At 48.6% G+C, this 19998-nt stretch overlaps 1 protein-coding gene across 3 annotated transcripts; it reads left to right on the top strand.

Annotated features, from left to right (window-relative positions):
• Positions 1-14526: 14526 nt before the first annotated feature.
• On the top strand, positions 14527-17200 carry Fut7 (fucosyltransferase 7). 3 transcript variants are annotated; one of them, XM_085831025.1, is made up of 2 exons: positions 14527-14572; positions 16185-17200. In XM_085831025.1, exons 1-2 carry the CDS (start codon positions 14527-14529, stop codon positions 17198-17200), a joined length of 1062 nt encoding a protein of 353 aa, XP_085687151.1. The 3 variants fall into 3 exon arrangements, with proteins under 3 accessions (XP_085687151.1, XP_021012618.1, XP_085687152.1); XM_021156959.2 differs by lacking the exon at positions 14527-14572 and adding an exon at positions 15061-15214; XM_085831026.1 differs by lacking the exon at positions 14527-14572 and adding an exon at positions 16052-16079.
• Positions 17201-19998: the final 2798 nt, after the last annotated feature.

The raw sequence follows: 19998 nt of genomic DNA, 5'->3' as shown, positions 1-19998 counted from the left end.
CAGAGAGAGGTGGTACCTCCGAAAGGGGCTTGAAGGCTGGAGGAAAATCAAACACAGGACAACCTCATCATCTACAGTGGGAACGCACTCTTACTACCTACCCACTCTTCTGCCCTACAGGTTAGGAATATCAAGGGTGGAAGCATAAGGCTAGAGTAGCCCAAAGATGGCCAGATTCTGAAGACCCCTTTCTGTGGGATAAAAAGAGTTAGGAAAAGGAGCAGTTTGCATATGCCTGTCTGTGGGTACCCAGTATCTCCATTCCTGCGTGTTACCTACCTAGGACAAACCCCCAAGAGAATAGCATATAGGCCTGTAGGATTCTTACAGGGACAGACTCCTGGACCCCTGTATGTAATATGTTGGTGGGTGAGGGAGACAAGCCAAGCAGATGGAACTGGGGAATACAGTGTACATATAGCAAGGTGCATGAGGCAGAGATCTAGGTGAGGTGTACACAGAGCCTTGCCTCCCAAAGCATGTGCAGAGCTGGGAAATGGACCTTTATGGTTCAGAGACCCATGATAGCAGCCATATTTTCAGTTCTGAATGAATGAAAGTACTGTGTGTGCAAGCATGTGCACGTGCCCCTTTGGCTGTCCTAGCAATTCGCCTGCCTCTGCCTCTGTCTCCTGAGTGCCCAGCCAACTGAATGAATGAAGAGGAGCATCCTGGCTCCTTTAGTTTTTTTTTTTTTCTCAACAAGTTGTGTTGTCTGTAGGACTGGGTCAGAATCCTGCTGACCATATGACTTCCTTTGAAAGCATAGGGAACATGTCCCTTCATGATTTTCCTTCCAGTAGGACATATACTGGTTAAAGTCTAATCTCTGGAGGCTCTATGGCCTCTGGTCAAGAAGACAGGTGAGCTGGATGCTTGGGAGGCTGAGGCAGACAGATCTCTATGAGTTCATGGTCAGCCTGGTCTAAATAACAAAGAGGAAGGGAGGGGTCCCAGTGTTCCCTGGGTCCTAGCTGGCCATTCAGGGCAAGGGTCAAATGTTGGAAGACCTTTTGACCTTCTAATTCTCCTGGGTGCAGAGCTCCAGGTTTTGGCCATCCCCCAAAAGATGGCTTTACTATACTAACTTTGTAACTTTTTTGTAATGTTTTCAAGACAGGGTTTTTCTGTGTAGCCCTGACTGTCCTAAAGCTCACTTTGTACACCTGGCTGGCCTAGAACTCAGAGATCTGCCACCACTCCTGGGGTTTTGTTTTTTTCTTTTTTCTTTTTAGCTTTGTAATTTTAAGTTCTGTGTAACATTTAGAGAAAGCTTAGATAAAAACAAAACAACTAGCCGGGCGTGGTGGCGCACGCCTTTAATCCCAGCACTCGGAGGCAGAGGCAGGCGGATTTCTGAGTTCGAGGCCAGCCTGGTCTACAGAGTGAGTTCCAGGACAGCCAGGGCTATACAGAGAAACCCTGTCTTGAAAAAAACAAACAAACAAACAAACAAAAACAAAACAATTTTTTTTTTAAAGATTTATTTATTATATGTAAGTACACTGTAGCTGTCTTCAGACACTCCAGAAGAGGGCGCCAGATCTCGTTACAGATGGTTGTGAGCCACCATGTGGTTGCTGGGATTAGAACTCTGGACCTTCAGAAGAGCAGTCGGGTGCTCTTACCCACTGAGCCATCTCACCAGCCCAACAAAACAATTTTAAGTAAGTGTTGATTTTGCTATGACTCAGTTTCTCCAAGCAGTTACCCCACCCCCCACCCTAGTCTTTGTCTTGATTAGACTAGACATACACCATCTTTAAATCCTGTCCACAGCTCTCATACAACTCAGGCCTTCTGCAACTTAGTGCTACAGCTTGCATTTTTTAATTTTGTCCTCATCTTTCAGTTTCAGGACAAACATCTTATTGTATTTGGTAAAATCTACCCTTGTCTGCAATATTATTTTCTTTTTGACCAAAATAACAATCTAATTTATATACTTCTCATCTACTTACAGTCTCTTATTTCTATAAACAAAAGTTCAATCAAAATTTTACACACACACACACACACACACACACACACACACACATATATGGCACAGTGTTGTAAATGAAGATTTTATCTGTCCATAGTGTTAAGCCTTTAAGTTTCCTCCTGTTTTACATACAAGCCAGAGCCTGTGGAATTATCAGTGACCTTTGTTATGGGGTATTCACTAGAGAAGACTGCTGGGACATGGGTTTAAGCCAATAGAAAGTCTTTATTATTCATCCAGTGATTACACTGGGTACTCAGGATCCCAGTGTAGCTTTGAGCCTTTCTCAGGATGAACTGTTAAGCATGAAAACCACGCCCTGGGTTGACATACTTCAGTTAACAAGAACACATAGCCAGGAGCAGAAATACAGAAGCCAAAAAGCAAGGTTAGGGCATTCTGAGACTTTCCTACAACTGTGGACTTTGATGGATTAGGTCTTTTTTTGTTCTGCTATATGATGCTGTCTGTATGCTGAGTTCTACAGCCTGAATGGCCTTCCCATCATGGAGTCAGTTGTGCTCTGGGGTCCTGTTACATTCCCTACTGAACTTAGTGAATGAGTCAAATCGTGGGCTCATCCTGCCCTAAAGAGGTCTAGTTGGTCCTAAGGACCATTAATTTTACTGAACCATACAGTTGGCCATATAGTTTAAGATGAAGGGGCCTGCCCAGCCTCAGTCAATGCTGATAGTGGAATAGTTAGCCAGGGGACCAAGAGGACAGAAACTGGCATCAATTACCTGATTCATATCTTTGCTTCTTTTTCTTTTTGAGTCCCAACCCACATCATGGCAAGATTTAAAAAAAAATTCTCTTTATCAATTAGCATAGAAGCAACATGTTTTTTTTTCAAGCCATACATAGCTTTCCCCCCCCCCAAAGATTTATTATTATGTCTAAGTATACTGTAGCTATCTTCAGATGCAGAAGAGGGTGTCAGATCCCATTACAGATGGTTGTGAGCCACCATGTGGTTGCCGGAATTTGAACTCAGGACCTTCGGAAGAGCAGTCAGTGCTCTTAACCGCTGAGCCATCTCTCCAGCCCATAGCATATATATATATATATATATATATATATATATATATATATATATATATATCAATCAAGAGAAGTTTAAACCTTTTTTAGCTGGGCGTGGTGGTGCACGCCTTTAATCCCAGCACTCGGGAGGCAGAGGCAGGGAGATTTCTGAGTTTGAGGTCAGCCTGGTCTACAGAGTGAGTTCCAGAACAGCTAGGGCTATACAAAGAAACCCTGTCTTGAAACCCCCCCCCCAAAATAATAATAAAATAAATCTTTTTAATTTTGTATGACCATTTCTGCAAGGGAATCTAACTGTTTTTCTAATACCTCTAGGTCCTGACCAACCCGTCTATTTAGTTTGGAAAGTATCAGAAGAGGCACATTTAGGCAAACCATTAGCACCAGACAGCACCAGATAGTCTCAGGGGCTTGGTAATACTGCTGTTATCCAGATGAGTTAACTCATAGGACTGAATAGCAGACATCAGAGTAAGGAGAAATAGCTAGGTTAGAGGCTTGGGTATTTGCAAGTTCTTTGTAAGTCCTTTAACATTAATCTGGGCTGCCCTGAGTCACAGTGAATCTCATCATCAGTCAATGGGTTGACAGTTTCTATTCCTATGTAGTGTGGGTCTGCATGTCTAAGCATAAACAGCAATCTTGGCTGATTTTTAACTAGTATTGATTGAATCTATCCCCAAAGACCCTTTTTTGTGGCATAGAGTTTGATTCCCCAAGTTTTCTCAATCTCTCAAAAGGCCAGAAAGGATTTTTTTCCCAGGAAATGTTAGTTTTAAAACCCCAACTTTTGCAATGGAAACTCCCCTGTTTCTGGGCAACCTAGGGGCTCAGCCACAGGGCGTGCATAGAATTGTAAACTCTCTATTCCTTTATCAGAGATAAACTCCCATATCTTTCCTTTCTCTCATACAACCAGATATTTAAAGTGGCCATTAGTGAGCAAAGGTCAAAATGAATATGCGTTTCTGGTCTGTAGTGACACTAGCTAATACTTTCCCTGTATCTGTCTTTCTTAGTACCCAGGTCCAGGCCTGACAGCAATGGTGGTTGGACCCTAACCCTCATTTTGTAGATCAGGCTGGCCTCGGACTCATAGGATCTTTCTGCTTATGTCTCCCAGGTGCTGGAATTAAAGGTATGCATCACCACTGCCCAGCTATGTTTTTTCGGGATGGGTGGAATTTCCTGGAGGAGCTTTTAAAGCACTATTTGAGCAATTTTATCTGGGTGGGAACACTTTTATCCAGCCCCAAAGGGTATTTATAAAGACACAGGGCTGGAGAGATGGCTCAGCAGTTAAGAACACTGTCTGAGTTCAATCCCCAGCAACCACATGGTGGCTCACAACCATCTGTAATGGATCTGATGCCCTCTTCTGGCATGCAAGTGCACATGCAGATAGAGTGAGCCTTCATAAATAAATAAATAAGTAAATAAATAAATACATCTTTAAAAACAAAACTAGCAAGTACTTAAAAATTACTTATTTATTTAATGCATAAGAGTACTCTGTAGCTGTTTTCAGACACACCTAAGAGGGCATCAGATCCTATTACAGATGGTTATGAGCCACTATACGGTTGCTGGGAATTGAACTCAGGACCTCTGGAAGAGCAACCAGTGCTTTTAAACACTGACCCATCTCTCCAGGCCAGCAAGTACTTTTATCCTTCTCTAGTGAGCCAGATCTTGGTCAAGTCAGTTTTTTCAGAGTTTTCCAGGGTGTATTAGTCTCTCATCTGCACACTTCCTGGATAAGGACTCTCTGTTTTGGATTCATTTGAGCACAAATCCAGCATTTAGTCTAGTCTAGGTATAACATACCTTGGTCTGAGCAACACCGATAATTCTGTGGACCACGGATGAATAGCCTGGTGAAGTTCAGCTACCAGAGTTTTTACAGTTGTCTCCTCCATCAACCTTTGGATTTGAGCTGTCCATTTCTTCTTCAGACAGCACCAACTGTTGCCGTTATCAGAATATCAACAGGCCCCATTGGTCTTATGGCTGTTTGTTGAGCAGCCAGGTTAGTAGCCCAACAATTTGGAAGCTAAATAGCCTCTGGGATAGCCAGGATTTTTTTAATGTCTTTTTTTCCAGCGGTGAGAAGCCTACTTTCTCTGTAGATCATACCGTGGATGTGCCCTGTAATAAAAGTATACTGACTGGTGATGGCCCATGGTAATAGTCTCCATCTATCCATCTGGGTCAGATTTATCAGGCCTGCGCTCTGTGCTGTGGTACCCAGCTTGGGCCCAAATCATTTCAGATAAAGTAACTACTACAGCTCCTGTGTATCTGGCTTTATCTTTATGACAGACATAGATGAGCATCTGCATGATAGACAAGAAGGTGCTGAATTGATGGCAGTAGGTTTCTCAGACTGGACTCAAGGGTGGTCTAGGAGCAGGGCCTGGTCCTGGGTCCCACAGTCAGTAGAGAGCCAGCTTCCTGGTGTTCCTCAGGGACCTCAGGAACCTCAATGCCTCAGCCGTGCATTGGGGGGCTATGAATATAAGATATGGACCCAGAGTTAACTTGCTTGCCCTCTTTTATTAAACTAGCAGTAACCATCTCGGCTCTTCAACAAGTGGGTCATCCTTTGCCTACAGGCACCAGTCATTTGGACATGTATGTCACAGGGTGTTTCCATGGTCCCAAAGTTTGGGTGAGAACTTTTTGTCTTTTGTCTTGTGGACAAAAGGCTTTGAGCCAATTGGAAGCACTAGGGCTGGAGCTGAGGTTCGTGCTACTTTTAAAGCCTCAAAAGCCTTTTGTTTAGTCTCAGTCCAGATTAGGGCTCAGTGCCCCTTTCTGTGTTGGTGTGTGCCTTGCTATTTTCCCAAACTCTAGAGTCCAGCAGCAGGGATACCTAACTGCACCTAGGAACTCTCAAACGCGACTCTAGTCTTAGAGTTTAGGATGGCAGCTACTCTGAGACGGTTTGCCTCCCCTCAGCTGGTAGGCAAGCTAGGTAGCCTCTGGTGTGCAAAGTTGGACTTCCTTAGCTGATGTTTTGTCTGTAGCCCTAGCAGGAGCCCTTCAGTGGTCTTCTTAGAGTGTATTTTCCCAGGAAAACCTCTCATGAAGAGCAGGTCAGCATTTATTGTCTTTACATTCGAGTGCTACCTAATTTAGGTGTATAGCCTGCCTCTGGGTCTGTCCATTCAAAAGCAAAGATGGGTTGGCTCGCCTCTGCCAAGGGGAGGCTGAGGTCCAGCTTTCCAGTCCTAGCAGGGCACACCTGTTTCTCTGGAAGAATCAGACTCAGGAGAATCAGAGGTGCCAGGGTTCTTCACGGGCAGGAGAGGGGTGACCCAGCGTGACTGACAGGGCACCAGAATGCCTGTTTATTTAAATCAGGAAATATGGTCTACAATATTCCCTTTTGTTTCCCAGGTCATTGGGGATGGTTTAATCTGGATGGAGGAAGTTGTACTAGTTAGTTGAACAATTTCAGGCACCTGGTCTGAGGCCAGTCCTGGGGAGCCAGTTTCTTCTGGCAGAGGATGAGACACCAAAATTTTGCTGAGCCTCTCTCTGTAAGTCTAACTGCCTCTCATCACCAGAGAAGGTGACCATGGCTTTCAATTTATGCAGTCAGCTCTCTGACTTTCTTTCAAGACACATCCAGCAACTGGGACCTAGTTCTATCTATAATTTCTTTTAAATTTTTATAATTTTTTATTTACTATCTGAGACTGACTGGTGACAAAGGAAATCTTTTTGGCAGTTGTCTTGATTCTTTCTAAAAGGTACCTGTGGAAATTGTTTAGAGTCTCTTGGTCAGACTCCATTGCTTGGCATCGTTCTCAGTTTTCTTTGAGACAGGTTGCGTATGTCGATGGGGGAGGGGGAGGGGGGACGCCCGCATGTAGCCTTGGCTGTCTCAAACTCACAGGGATCCACCTGCCTCTGCTTTGTGAGTGCTGGGATTAAAGGCGTGCACCACCACTGCACAGCTGGGTTGTTGTTGTTTTGTTTTATTTTATAATTGTTTTTAAGAGAATGGTGGGCTTTGAGTTTTCCAGTTATATGGATAATTGGTTAAAAATGATGTAAATAATGAAAGGGAAATAAAAGCTTTCTCTTTTCCTTGGGCTCAGCTCAGAGAACGTCTCTGGGACTTGGTAGAGCAGGCACTGAATAGAGAAAATGCTCACCTTGGAGAACTATTGCCACTTAGATGGCAAGGGTCCCTGGAGGAGAGGCCTAGCCCCTCCTCACTCCAGACAGGGGCCAACCCTGATTGAGCAAGAGTCAAGCAACAAACAAGCAAGGCCTGCTGCTCCCAGAGTGGGGCAGGTGCAGGGCTTTTAGGGGTGGGGGGATTCTCTGGGTGACCTGGCAAAGCCAAAAGGACTCACATCCCCAAAAGAAGGGGGCACAGGTCTTAACCCAGAGGAACAAAACGGACAGAAATGTGTGACTATGGACTTTGACAGTGAGTTGTACAATTTGAGAGGGACTTCCACCATGGAGTCGGTTGTGCTAAGGTGTGGGCCTGCTGCAGCCTTCATTAGCAAGGAAAGGCAGAGAGGGAGGAGAGGCAGAGATCTCTTCTGTACTTTAACCCTGTCACTGCAGGGTGACAAAGATGACATTTGTTCCTCTGGATCTAGCAGTGGCTGCATGTAAGGTTGAGTGCTCTGGGAGCACTCCCTTCATCTCCAGTTTCATTATCTCTTAGGTCCCTTTCTACTTTTTATAGCAGTCACTCCTTAAAAACAGAAATAGCATCCTGCTACCTTTGCTAGTTATGTTCTGGACAGTTGGAATAATGACCTATCCTAACCATACTTTCTGTTTCAAATGGGTGAGTGTATTAAGTGTACAGCAAGCCAAATAATAAGAATAGGTAGGAGGTAGACACACAGACAGATTACAAAACGCAATCAATTAAGTGCTCATAACCTCCAGCAGAAGCTGGGTATGGTGTCCTTTAATCCCAGCACTCAGTATGCAGAGGCAGTCGAATCTCTGTAAGTTTGAGGCCAGCCTGGTTTACAGAGCAAGTTCCAGAACAGCCAGAGCTACACAGAAATCCTGTCTGAAAAACAATAAATACCAACAAACAGTGCAGCACATTTTTGCTGGGGAAGCCCTGTGGGGCAATCAGCTGGGTTCACGACCAAGTCCTGGGCAGAGCAGAAGGAGGCATCCAAGTGAAAGAAAAGGTCCCGGCTGGGGAGGGTGTGGTGGTCAGTCGGGGCTCCCAGTTGGGCTTCTTTGGTGGCCTAGCTGCTCCTGGCCACACTTCAGCTTTGTCTTCCTCAGGATAAACAATAGTAACCTCAGTTGGAAATGGCTTAGCTCGCTAGCTGTTCTCAAGTATGCAATATTCTCTCTCTCTCTCCTGTTCTCTTCCTGTCATGGAGTTAGGGGGCTGCATACCATCCTTAGACAAGTGATCTCAAAGGAGACTTTAAGATAAATATTAAATATGCCTGAGTCTGAAATGAGGGGATGAGGAGATGGCACCTCCCCTTCCAGAACCAGCTTCTTAGGCGAACTCAAATAACGCGCGGCAATTTACCAACATAATGCATGGTTACACACTCGGGGTAAAGTGAGTGTGTGTGTGTGCTTATGTGCATGTGTGTGCTTATGTGCATGTGTGTGTGTTAATGTGTGTGTGTGCTTATGTGTGTGTGTGTGCATGTGTGTTTTCGTGTGGTGTGGTGTGTGTGTGTGTGTGTAATAATGTGGTGAAAGGTGCTGAAATCAGGTCATCAATAGATATGGAGAGGCAAAGTTTGTATTCAGAACTCATAAGTATTTGTTGGGGTAGAGAGTATACAGGCCCTAGACAGCCCTGCAATAGGGAAGACAAAGAGAGCTGTGTAGACATCAGCATGTCCCTGAAGAGTGGTGAAGAAGATGAGTGGGAAATGGGGCCAACACTGCTTGAAGCTATTGGTTTATCCAAAGCAGCACCTTTCTGGAGCCAGAGTCCCCCACAGCAAAAATTTCTGTCTCACTTGCCTGTGGCCCTGAGCTGGCCTTTACCGTAAGCCTGCTTCCCTCTGGGCTAATGTGTGGGATAAAAACAGGGAGGATGCTGAGCACCAGGCATAGCAGTGGGTGCTCATTGGCACCTCTCTGTCTGCAGAGGTCCCACAGAGGACTGGGATAGAGAGAGATGCAGACCACATCCAGAACAAAGGGAAACCTGGCACTCAGCACACCTGTCTCGCACCTGTGGGGCTGGAGCCTGAGCTGGGGACTTCCCAGGGCTCAGCCTGTCTAGAGGGGAAGGTCCACAACGCTTGCAATGCTCTTTCTGCTGGTCTGTTCTTGATGCTCACCTTTATAGCATTTTGGATATCCTCAGTGTGTTCCTAGGGTCTGTGCTACCTACTCTGGGGTCCATGGGGGCTTGGTGATGCAACTGTTAGGCTAGGAGCATAGCTTCACCCTTTTCAGAGCCATTTTGCTCAATTTCTTTGTGCCAATAGTTCTGCTGTCCTTTCTCTGTCCCAGGGCCCTGCTAAGGGGTGCCTTGATGGCTCTAACAAGAAGCCAGTCTTCTGGGCTGACTTGCCAGAGGCCTGAGCCCACCTCAGCTTTCTGCAGGCCTGGCCCCTAGGATCCTAGCTATCCTATCTGCTTCTTGTGAGAGGAAGCCCAGCAGGATGCATCTGTGTTTCAGCTGCTTTGTCTTTTTAAACTCTGGCTGTCCTGGAACTCACTCTGTAGACCAGGCTAGCTTCAAACTTATAGATCAGCCTGCCTCTGCCTCCCAAGTGCTGGGATTAAAAGTGTGTGCCACCAACACCTGGCTTTTAACAGAACCTCTTGACGTCACTCAGCACAGATGCCAAAGAGTGACCATCTCTACCCCAGCACAAACCTGGGATAACACCCATCCATTTGAAAGATGCCCTTAGGGCTGGAGAGATGGCTCAGCAGTTAAGAGCACTGACTGTTCCAGAGGTCCTGAGTTCAATTCCCAGCAATCACATGGTGGCTTACAACCATCTGTATTGGGATCTGATGCCCTCTTCTGGTGTGTCTGAAGAGAGCAATGGTGTACTCACATACATAAAATAAATAAATAAATAAATCTTTAAAAACAAAGATGTTCTTAAATCAACAAGTTTCTTGCAGGGTGAGACCAAACATGGTACAGAATGTATTGTCAGTATTCTAGGAAACAGGCTCTCCTATTCAGGGGCTGAGGAGATGGCTCGTTTTGCAAAGTGTTTCCTTGCAAGCATGAGGACCTGGGGTTCACAGCAGCCACATAACAGGCAGGGAGTGGATTTAAGCAAGATGGCTTAAATGGGTAAAATGCTGCTGCTGGCAAGCCTGACTATTTTTTTTTTTTTTTGGCTTTTCGAGACAGGGTTTCTCTGTATAGCTCTGGCTGTCCTGGAACTCACTTTGTAGACCAGGCTGGCCTCGAACTCAGAAATCCGCCTGCCTCAGCCTCCCGAGTGCTGGGATTAAAGGCGTGCGCCACCACGCCCGGCTTAAGCCTGACTATTTGAGTCAACCCCTGGCCACATGATAGAAGAAGGAGAGAACAAATTCTTGCAAGTTGTCCTCTGATTTCCATACATGCACCACTCCAACACACACATGCACACAAATAAATAATATGTAATTTAAAAGATTTTGGCTAGCCAGGCAGTGGTGGCGCATGCCTTTAATCCCAGCACTCGGGAGGCAGAGGCAGGCAGATTTCTGAGTTTGAGGCCAGCCTGGTCTACAGAGTGAGTTCCAGGACAGCCAGGGCTACACAGAGAAACCCTGTCTCGAAAAAACAAAACAAACAAACAAACAAAAACCAAAAAAAGATTTTGGCTAAAAAGATTGGTTAGCAAGTAAATGTGCTTTCTACCAACTCTAACCCTGATGGACTAAATTTAGTCCACAGAACCCACATGATGGGAGGAGAGAGGTGACTATGGCACGTTGTCTTCTGACCTCCACATGCTCCATGGTACAGTACATGTGTACACACATACACACACACACACACCATACTCCATGGTACAGTACATGTGCACACACACACACACACACCATGCTCCATGGTATAGTACATGTACACACACACACACACACCATACTCCATGGTACAGTACATGTGTACACACATACACACACACACACACCATGCTCCATGGTACAGTACATGTGTACCCACACACACACACACCATGCTCTGTAGTACAGTACATGTGTACACACACACACACCTATGCTCCATGGTATAGTACATGTACACACACACACCATGCTCCATGGTACAGTACATGTGTACGCACACACACACGCCATGCTCCATGGTACAGTACATGTGTACACACACACACACACACACCATGCTCTGTAGTACAGTACATGTGTACACACCCCCCTATGCTCCATGGTATAGTACATGTACACACACACACACACACACACACACACACACACACACACACCATGCTCCATGGTATAGTACATGTACACACACACACACACACCATGCTCCATGGTACAGTACATGTGCGCACACACACACACACCATGCTCCATGGTACAGTACATGTGTACACACACACACACCCATGCTCCATGGTATAGTACATGTACACACACACACACACCATACTCCATGGTACAGTACATGTGCGCACACACACACACACCATGCTCCATGGTACAGTACATGTGTACACACACACACACACACCATGCTCCATGGTACAGTACATGTGTACACACACACACACCCATGCTCCATGGTATAGTACATGTACACACATACACATGCCATGCTCCATGGTACAGTACATGTGTACACACATACACATGCCATGCTCCATGGTACAGTACATGTGTACACACACTCATAAATAAATTAAATAAATAAATAAATAAATAAATAAATAAAGGCAATTTAAAAATACTTTATTTTAAATTAGCATGTACATGCATCTCTGTGTGGGTATGTGCGTGCATTTGTCCACAGAGGTGAGAAGGAGGTGTCAGAGCCCCTGGAGCTGGAGTTACAGGAGGCTGTGAGCCGTCCAAAATAGATGCTAGCAAGTGATCTTGAGTTCTCTGCAAGAGCAGCATGAGCTTGTAACCTCAGCCTTTTCACCATCCCCAAATGTCAGTAATTTTTAAAATGTGTTTATTTCCACACATGTACAGTGCCTTTAAGGTTAGAATCGTTCGTGTGTTGGATCCTCCTGGGACTGTGTCACAGATGATTGTCAGCTACCACATAGGAGCTGGAAATCAAGCCATATCCTCTAGGAAAGCAGCTAAACACCTCTCTAACTCCCAACCAGTAATTAAAATAAGTATTATAGGAGTGTTGGTGTGTGCCTGTGACCCCCAAGACCAGGGGATCTCAGGGGCTTGTTGTAGCCAGCCAAGCTAGCTGGTTGGTGAGCTCCGTGTTCAGTGGACTATCCTGTATCAAAAAAGGTGGTATATGCTGGGTAGTGGTGGTGCACGCCTTTAATCCCAGCACTTGGGAGGCAGAGGCAGGTGGATTTCTGAGTTTGAGGCCAGCTTGGTCTACAGAGTGAGTTCCAGAACAGCCTGGGCAATACAGAGAAACCCTGTCTCGAAAAACCAAAATAAATAAATAAATAAGTAAATAAATATGGCATACACACGAGAGAGAGAGAGAGAGAGAGAGAGAGAGAGAGAGAGAGAGAAGAGGGGAGAGGAGGGGAGAGGAGGGGAGAGTGGAGAGGGGAAAGGAGGGGAGAGGGGAGAGGAGAGAGGGGAGAAGAGGGGAGAAGAGGGGAGAGGGGAGAGAACACCCACAGGAAAGAAAGAAAGAAAGAAAGAAAGAAAGAAAGAAAGAAAGAAAGAAAGAAAGAAAGTCCTCCCAGCTTCATCCCCGAATCCCCTAGGAGGTGATGTCCTTCAGCCCCTCCCAGCCTGGGGCACCAGGGTGTGGCCCCTGATTCTAGGTACTCCAGCCTCAACTTCCCAACAGCTGTGCATCCCAGAGGAGCTTGTCCTGGTGCAAACCAGAAAAGGACAAGCAAAACTTGGGCTGTGGTACTTGAGTCCCTAGAGAACCAGCTCTTGGCAGATATGTAGCTCATCAAACAACAGCACCCAGACAAGTTTAAGGACAGGCTTGATGAGAGAGTATGGGAAAGGAGAGACTAGACTGCGGAGACCACACCTTTCCCCTGCCAACCTGCTGCCATGTTACCCTTCAGCAGCGTGCTCCTTCACCTAGGTGTCCCCTTTACTGCCGGCAAGCCTATAAAGCCCTGTCTCTATGCTTCTCCAAAGACAAGCCTTGCCTGAAGGTTCCTAGAGCCCTAAGTCCCCACTGTTAAGTGGGTTAGTGCCTTTCTTAGCAGGATCAAGTGATTCTGGAGAATGGCCACCAGGGGGACCTCTAGACACACATCTGACCAGTCTTGGGGGGTGGGGGGTGGGGTGGGGAGTGGGTCCAGATCAGGCAGGCTAAGCAGGCACTTTCCTTAAAATCCTGCTGCCCCAAGTGTTCTCTCTCTCTCTCTCTCTCTCTCTCTCTCTCTCTCTCTCTCTCTCTCTCTCTCTCTCTCTCTCTCTCTCTCTCTCTCCCCAGACTGGTATGCAGCCTGTACCCTGCTCTGCTTGGAGGAGGGTCCACAAGGTCTCTTAGGCTGGGTAGAATAGAATGTGCGATCCTGATCCTGGAACCCCAGATGTAAAGCTGAATTTGGGTGCCCTTGTGAGTGAGGAGGCCTGGTGAGGTGAGGTGGTATGTCAAGGCACCCTGGCTTTCCCTTTGACTCATGATCTCTCACATTCCCCCGCCCCCTTTTCCACCCTGACCCCATTTCTGAGCTAAACTTCCGAACTGACTCCTCAGTTGGCAAATTCTCATGGTTAGGTGCCCTACAGTTAACAGACCCTGTGGGACCTTCCTCCAACCTGAGCTGGCACGGGGAGGGGTCAGTATAACAGTAGCAAGGCAGATGTGGGGGAGGTTCCTTCAAATCCACCCAGGAAGGGAAGAGCATGTGGGTGTGGGTGAGGCTGGGGCAAAGGCCCCAGCCAGCCTGGCGGCACAAACAGGAAGGACAGCAGGCTCTGGCAGCCAGAAGCCTGTGGCCCCAAGCTGGCAGGATGGCCCCCTTCCTGCAGGTCCCCCACAGCCTTCTGGGTTCCTGACACGAGAGAAGAGGTGGGGCGGGGTGAAGTGAACTCTGAAGCCAGAATGTGACTCTCCTGGGGTCACCAGCTTGGGGAGAGGTGAAGAAAGATGCCGGGGCGGAAACAAAGGGGCAGATATCACTCTGGTTATCTTACTAAGCACAGAGTGACTGAAAAAGCAAGGGTACCGCTGCCCACCCGGTACCCACCTTACGTTGTACCTCAAACCAGCTAGATAGTTTCTGATGGCACCCATACCCTCCCTTCCCCTTTAGGCATTGCGCAAACTCTCCACCACAATCTGGAAGTTATACCCTGCGAGGGGATGGGCAGGGCACTTCTGAGGTGCCAATCAGCCTGCACTCGCCTCTGCCCTGGCCATGACACTGCTGTCAGTTTCTTGGTACCTGTCTCAACAGCAGCCTTGTCACGTGAGACTATGGCTGGCGGTGGGGGTGGGGGCAGGAATCCTAGAAGCGCTGGAGTGACATAGGGTCGGGTCGGGTCAGGCAGAGCGAAGTGTAGGAGGTGATCCCCAAAGGGATGCTGGGGCCGATCTGGCCAACACTGTCCTCCTGTTCAGAACTCCCGGTCTGGAACTCTGGGACATGGACAAGCCTGGCCTGCTATTCTCCATACAGGGCTCCATAGTGTCTGGCTCAGCAGAGTGGGGGATCTGGTGGGAATGGAGGAAGCTTAGCTAAAAGCTTTGTATAGGTTGAAGCTCTGAGTGACCCTGCTGGGCCACCCTACCCTGGTCTGTGCTGGGTCATTGCATCCCCAGATTGGAAGGCTTGGTGAGATGGAGAGGAACCTTGGCTACAAGCTATAGCTTATCCCACCAGAGCCTGCTGGAGGGGAACCAAACAAGCTTGGACCTGAGGCTGGGACTAGCTTTCCTGTTTCTGGAGTGGATGCCACCCCCCTGCCCACCAGCCTGCCTGTCCACGCCAGGGACACACAGACTCCTTCCCTTTCCAGACTGGAAAGCCCCCTCCTGGGAGAGCAGGAAGGAAGCAACCTGCAACTCTTCCAGCCCTGAACCTTGGGCTGAGCCTACAGTTCAAGGTTTGTATGCTCACAGGTCTTGGCAGGGAAAGATAAGAATCCCCAGGGCACTCCCCCCACCCCCACCCCCTAGTCCACTGCAGGTAGCTCCTGGGTCTGCCCTTCAGGGCAAGTGCTGATGCCTCATCAGACTGTGATGAGGCCCTTTTCTGAGGATCACAATTCTGAGAACAAGGCATCTTCTAGAGGTGGCAGAACAGTAGTTTGTGATGCCTGAGGATCTGGGAGAACAGGTCCAGATTAATGAGGGATTGGAGGAAGTGGGTATCATCATTACAGGGAGGGGCCTCTGTGGCCTCCTGGGAAAATGCAGTTGCTCTCTTTGGGTGCCCTGGGGTTGTGTGGTGGGCAGAGGATGGAGGTGCTCATTGGGGAAGGGATCACTTCTGCTCAGAGTGCTCACAAGGGCCTTTCCTTTTCCTAAAGGCAAGCAGGCCTCCTCCTCCTCCTCCTCCTCCTCATTCTTCTCTGCCTCCTCTTTCTCTTCCTCCTTCTCCTCCTCTTCTCCCTCCTCCTCTTCCTCCTCTTTCTCCATATGCCTAGCTGGTCATTTCTAGGGACCAGCATGGTTGGGAAGGGGGCCTTGTCTTGGCCTTCCTCTTGTCTCAATTCCCTCTTTGAGCAGAAGACGGGGTGGGTGGGGTAGGGGTTGGATAGTGGTTGATGCCAAAGATTGAAGGGGTAGGGCGGGGCAGAAGTGGGAAGGTCCCTGGCTTCCTCACCTTGGTAGATGGTGAGGAGCCCCAGAGGCTGAGCTGAGCAGCAGCTGTGATTTCAGGGTGCCTCTGTTGGAGAGGCTGCTGCTGTGATTTGAAAATCTTCTTTCCTTGGTGAATTTCCAGAAGGCTCCAGATGAATTGTATTGGTGAGTGCCTGGCCCTTGAGCGGTCCCAGCTGGGGATGATGGGGATTTATGGGTGTCCCTGAGCCTCGGGTGACAGGGCCACTCCTTTTTTTAATTTTGCTTCAGGGTACCACCCCGCCCGGAGGCTGCGGGCCTGGGGCGGCCTGGCTGGAGGTGCAACGTTCATGATAATCTGGCTTTTCTGGCTGCGGGGATCAGCTCCTGGAAGTGCCCCAGTGTCTCAGTCCACACTCACCATCCTTATCTGGCACTGGCCTTTCACCAACCGGCCACCAGAGCTACCTGGTGACACCTGCACTCGCTATGGCATGGCCAGCTGCCTTCTGAGTGCTAACCGGAGCCTGATAGCCAGTGCTGATGCTGTGGTCTTCCACCACCGTGAGCTGCAAACCCGGCGATCTCGCCTGCCCCTGGACCAGAGGCCACACGGACAGCCTTGGGTCTGGGCCTCCATGGAATCGCCCAGTAATACCCATGGTCTCCATCGCTTCCGGGGCATCTTCAACTGGGTGCTGAGCTATCGGCGTGATTCAGATATCTTTGTACCCTACGGTCGCTTGGAGCCTCTCTCTGGGACCACCTCCCCACTACCGGCCAAAAGCAGGATGGCTGCCTGGGTGATCAGCAATTTCCAGGAGCGGCAGCAGCGTGCAAAGTTGTACCGGCAGCTGGCCCCTCATCTGCAAGTGGATGTGTTCGGTCGTGCCAGCAGACGGCCCCTGTGCGCTAATTGTCTGCTGCCCACTTTGGCCCGGTACCGCTTCTACCTGGCCTTTGAGAACTCACAGCATCGGGACTACATCACTGAGAAGTTCTGGCGCAATGCCCTGGCGGCTGGTGCTGTACCCGTGGCGCTGGGACCTCCTCGGGCCACCTACGAGGCTTTTGTGCCACCAGATGCCTTTGTACACGTGGATGACTTCAGCTCTGCCCGTGAACTGGCTGTCTTCCTCGTCAGCATGAATGAGAGTCGTTATCGTGGCTTCTTTGCTTGGCGAGACAGGCTCCGTGTGCGGCTCCTGGGTGACTGGAGGGAGCGCTTCTGCACCATCTGTGCCCGCTACCCTTACTTGCCCCGCAGCCAGGTCTATGAAGACCTTGAAAGCTGGTTCCAGGCTTGAACTCCTGCTGCTGGGAGAGGCTGTGTGGGTGGGAGACTGATGTTGAAACCAAAGAGCTGGGCATCCAGGCTTTTGGTCACCATGGGACTAACCCAAGGCTTTAGCTCAGTGAGCAGGAATTCAGGATATAAGGAGAAGACTGGGCTGAGACACCCTGGTGGGCTTTAGAATAGGGGCTCAGGATAAGAGACAATGAATTAATAATGCAAAGGGGAGGTAGTATCTCTGGAGCTGGGACAAACACAGGACCCTACACTTCTATAGTCAAGGTGCTTAGCCTCAAGGTTACAGATGCATGCTCTAGAACTCTGGGTGCAGACTGTACACTGGGCGCAGGGGGTTGTGGAAGGACAGTGCGGATGATTCTGGGCTTTTGACACCACAGTTCCCTCAGGAAAGAGGCACTACTAATAAAAACACTGACAGAAATCTCCTGGTCAAGGTTTTTTTTTTCTTAGCCAGTGCTCTTTTTTTTTTTTTTTTTTTTTAAGATTTATTTATTTATTATATATAACTACACTGTAGCTGTCTTCAGACACTCCAGAAGAGGGCGCCATATCTCGTTACGGATGGTTGTGAGCCACCATGTGGTTGCTGGGATTTGAACTCTGGACCTTCGGAAGAGCAGTCGGGTGCTCTTACCCACTGAGCCATCTCACCAGCCCCAATCTCCTGGTCAAGTTTGTTAGGCAGCAGAGCTCACCAGCCAGCTTCCTCTGCTCAATTCCCTCTGGCAGCCATTGGGTTTCTTGTTTCTGCCTGAGAGCCTTGCTTAAGTGGTACCTTACCAGGAACTCAAAGCCCATGGCAGGTACAGACCTGAGAACTGAGGTCAGACACAGCTGTGGCTGAGGTGCCACATGTCATAGGTCTCAGTGGGAGGTGTGTCCTGTGTGATGGGGTGTGATGTATGATGGCTGGTAGAGGTATCCGTTAGGGCTTTCACTGAAGAGCCTGCTGCAGGTGCCCACTGTGTTGGGCTGGGTGGGCCCGGAGGAGATGAGAGGTGAGCCTATGAGTGTATGACAGATTGAGCTCCTGGGATGGGCTGGGGCTTGGGTTTGTCCGGGGATGGGGTGGCAGTACAGGCAGGAAGCTGCCCTCCCCCTGTGGTTTGTGGGAAAGGCCTACCCATGGCTTCCTGCCCTAATCTAGCCTCATGGGCTAACTGGAGAGAAGGAGCCTGAGCCTGGGGCTGGGTGGAGTCTCGTGTCCTCTCCCACCAGCCCAGGAGAGGAGCTGGGAAGTGTCGGGAAGTTTTAGCCCTCGACGGTTTGCATTCACTTTAAGAGCAAACTGCATGTCCCAGGCTGAATACCACACAGCCTCCCCCTCCTATTCACAGGCGGGAAACCCAAACTGGCCAGCAGCCTTCAGACACAGTCCTCAGGGCCACAGCTAGTGGCCCTCTGCTGCCCCCTGCCTGCCATATGGAGAAAATAGTCCTGTGACAGTATCAATAGGCCCACATTCAAACACTTCTAAGGACCCACCAAAGGCCAGGCTCTAAGAGCAGAAAGATGCCTAGGCTTACATGAATACGGAGTAGGTGGGGAGGTGGGTGGTGTTGCGGTAACAAGTAAACCTCTTATATAAGGGACAACCTGTCTTCGCAGCCACCCCTGCTTCCCAGCCCCTTTTGTGCAGTCTGGCTAGAGCGGGGAGGCCTGATCTGGCAGCCACAATGGATGACTGTGGTAAATTTTCACACTTGTGATATCTCAGCACCATTTTGAATATAAACCTAACTTTCTCAGGTCAGAATTAGGGCTCTCTGACCTTTAGCAGTTTCCAGTTATGCACACTCAGCCCTTCCCGTGGTGTGTCCAGCTCTTCATACCTCAGCCCTTCCCGTGGTGTGTCCAGCTCTTCATACCTCAGCCCTTCCCGTGGTGTGTCTAGCTCTTTATACCTGGTAAGCATTTCTGCTGCCCTGCCCGCTGGGCATCTGCCTCACCGGCATGGAAATCACAGGTGGACTGCAGTGACCCCAGGCAAATGCACCTTACGTGTTCTAAACTCAGTTAAAACTATGTAAGAAATGTGTTTGGATGATACCCTGGACCTCAAAACAGCTGTCTCCACCTGCATAGTGTGTGTGTGTGTGTGTGTGTGTGTGTGTGTATTGGACAGGGTCTCATGTTGCCCAGGCTAGCTTTGAATTCTCTATATAACCAAAGGATAACCTTGAATTCCTCATCCTTCTGCCTCTGCCTTTTTGATGCTGGGATTACACGTGTGTGGTTGCTCTCTATTATTTATTTTATTGAGATATGGCCTCTCTATGTAGACCAGTGTGGACTTGAACTCATAAAGATCTGCTTATCTCTGCCTCCCCGAGCTGAGCACTGGGTTAAAGGTAAATCTGCCATGATCTGCTGTTGCTCTGAATTTTGATAATCTAGGTAAACGCCATTTCATCAGCAGGTGGCTCGACTCTGAGGAACACAGAATGCTTTTGTGAAGGTGGTCGAACTATCGCAGTCCCTCTCATCAGGCTCCTCTTTAAAATATCTAAGTCACATCATGCTGTTGCACCTCAAGCCATGGTGGGATTCTCCTAACGGACCAATGTCTCTCCTCTAAATGAGTGACTGACCCTGCTTCCTGTTTCTACAAGTGAGGAGGGTCAATCTAATCTAATTTCCAAACAGGACAGTAAACACCTTGGGTACCCCTCTGCATAAATCTCTCAATTGGAGACTCATATTTGGAATCTCCTGGGAGAAGCATAGGGTACCCGGGTTCTCCCTGGACCTCGGAAAGGTGCGAGCCGGGACCTTGGTTTAGATGGGGGC

This window comes from Mus caroli, unplaced genomic scaffold (genome assembly GCF_978045245.1).
Source record: "Mus caroli unplaced genomic scaffold, Mus_caroli_1 scaffold_2, whole genome shotgun sequence".
Classification (NCBI taxonomy): domain Eukaryota; kingdom Metazoa; phylum Chordata; class Mammalia; order Rodentia; family Muridae; genus Mus; species Mus caroli.
The sequence above is the reverse complement of the archived record's forward strand: the minus strand, read 5'-3'. Positions and strand labels throughout refer to the sequence as shown.

Coding starts and splice junctions, on each gene's coding strand:
- Fut7 (XM_021156959.2), top strand. CDS start 15,061: ATGCCACCCCCCTGCCCACCAGCCTGCCTGTCCACGCCAGGGACACAC. Junction 15,215..16,184: donor GGCTGAGCCTACAGTTCAAG/GTTTGTATGCTC, acceptor ATTTTGCTTCAG/GGTACCACCCCGCCCGGAGG.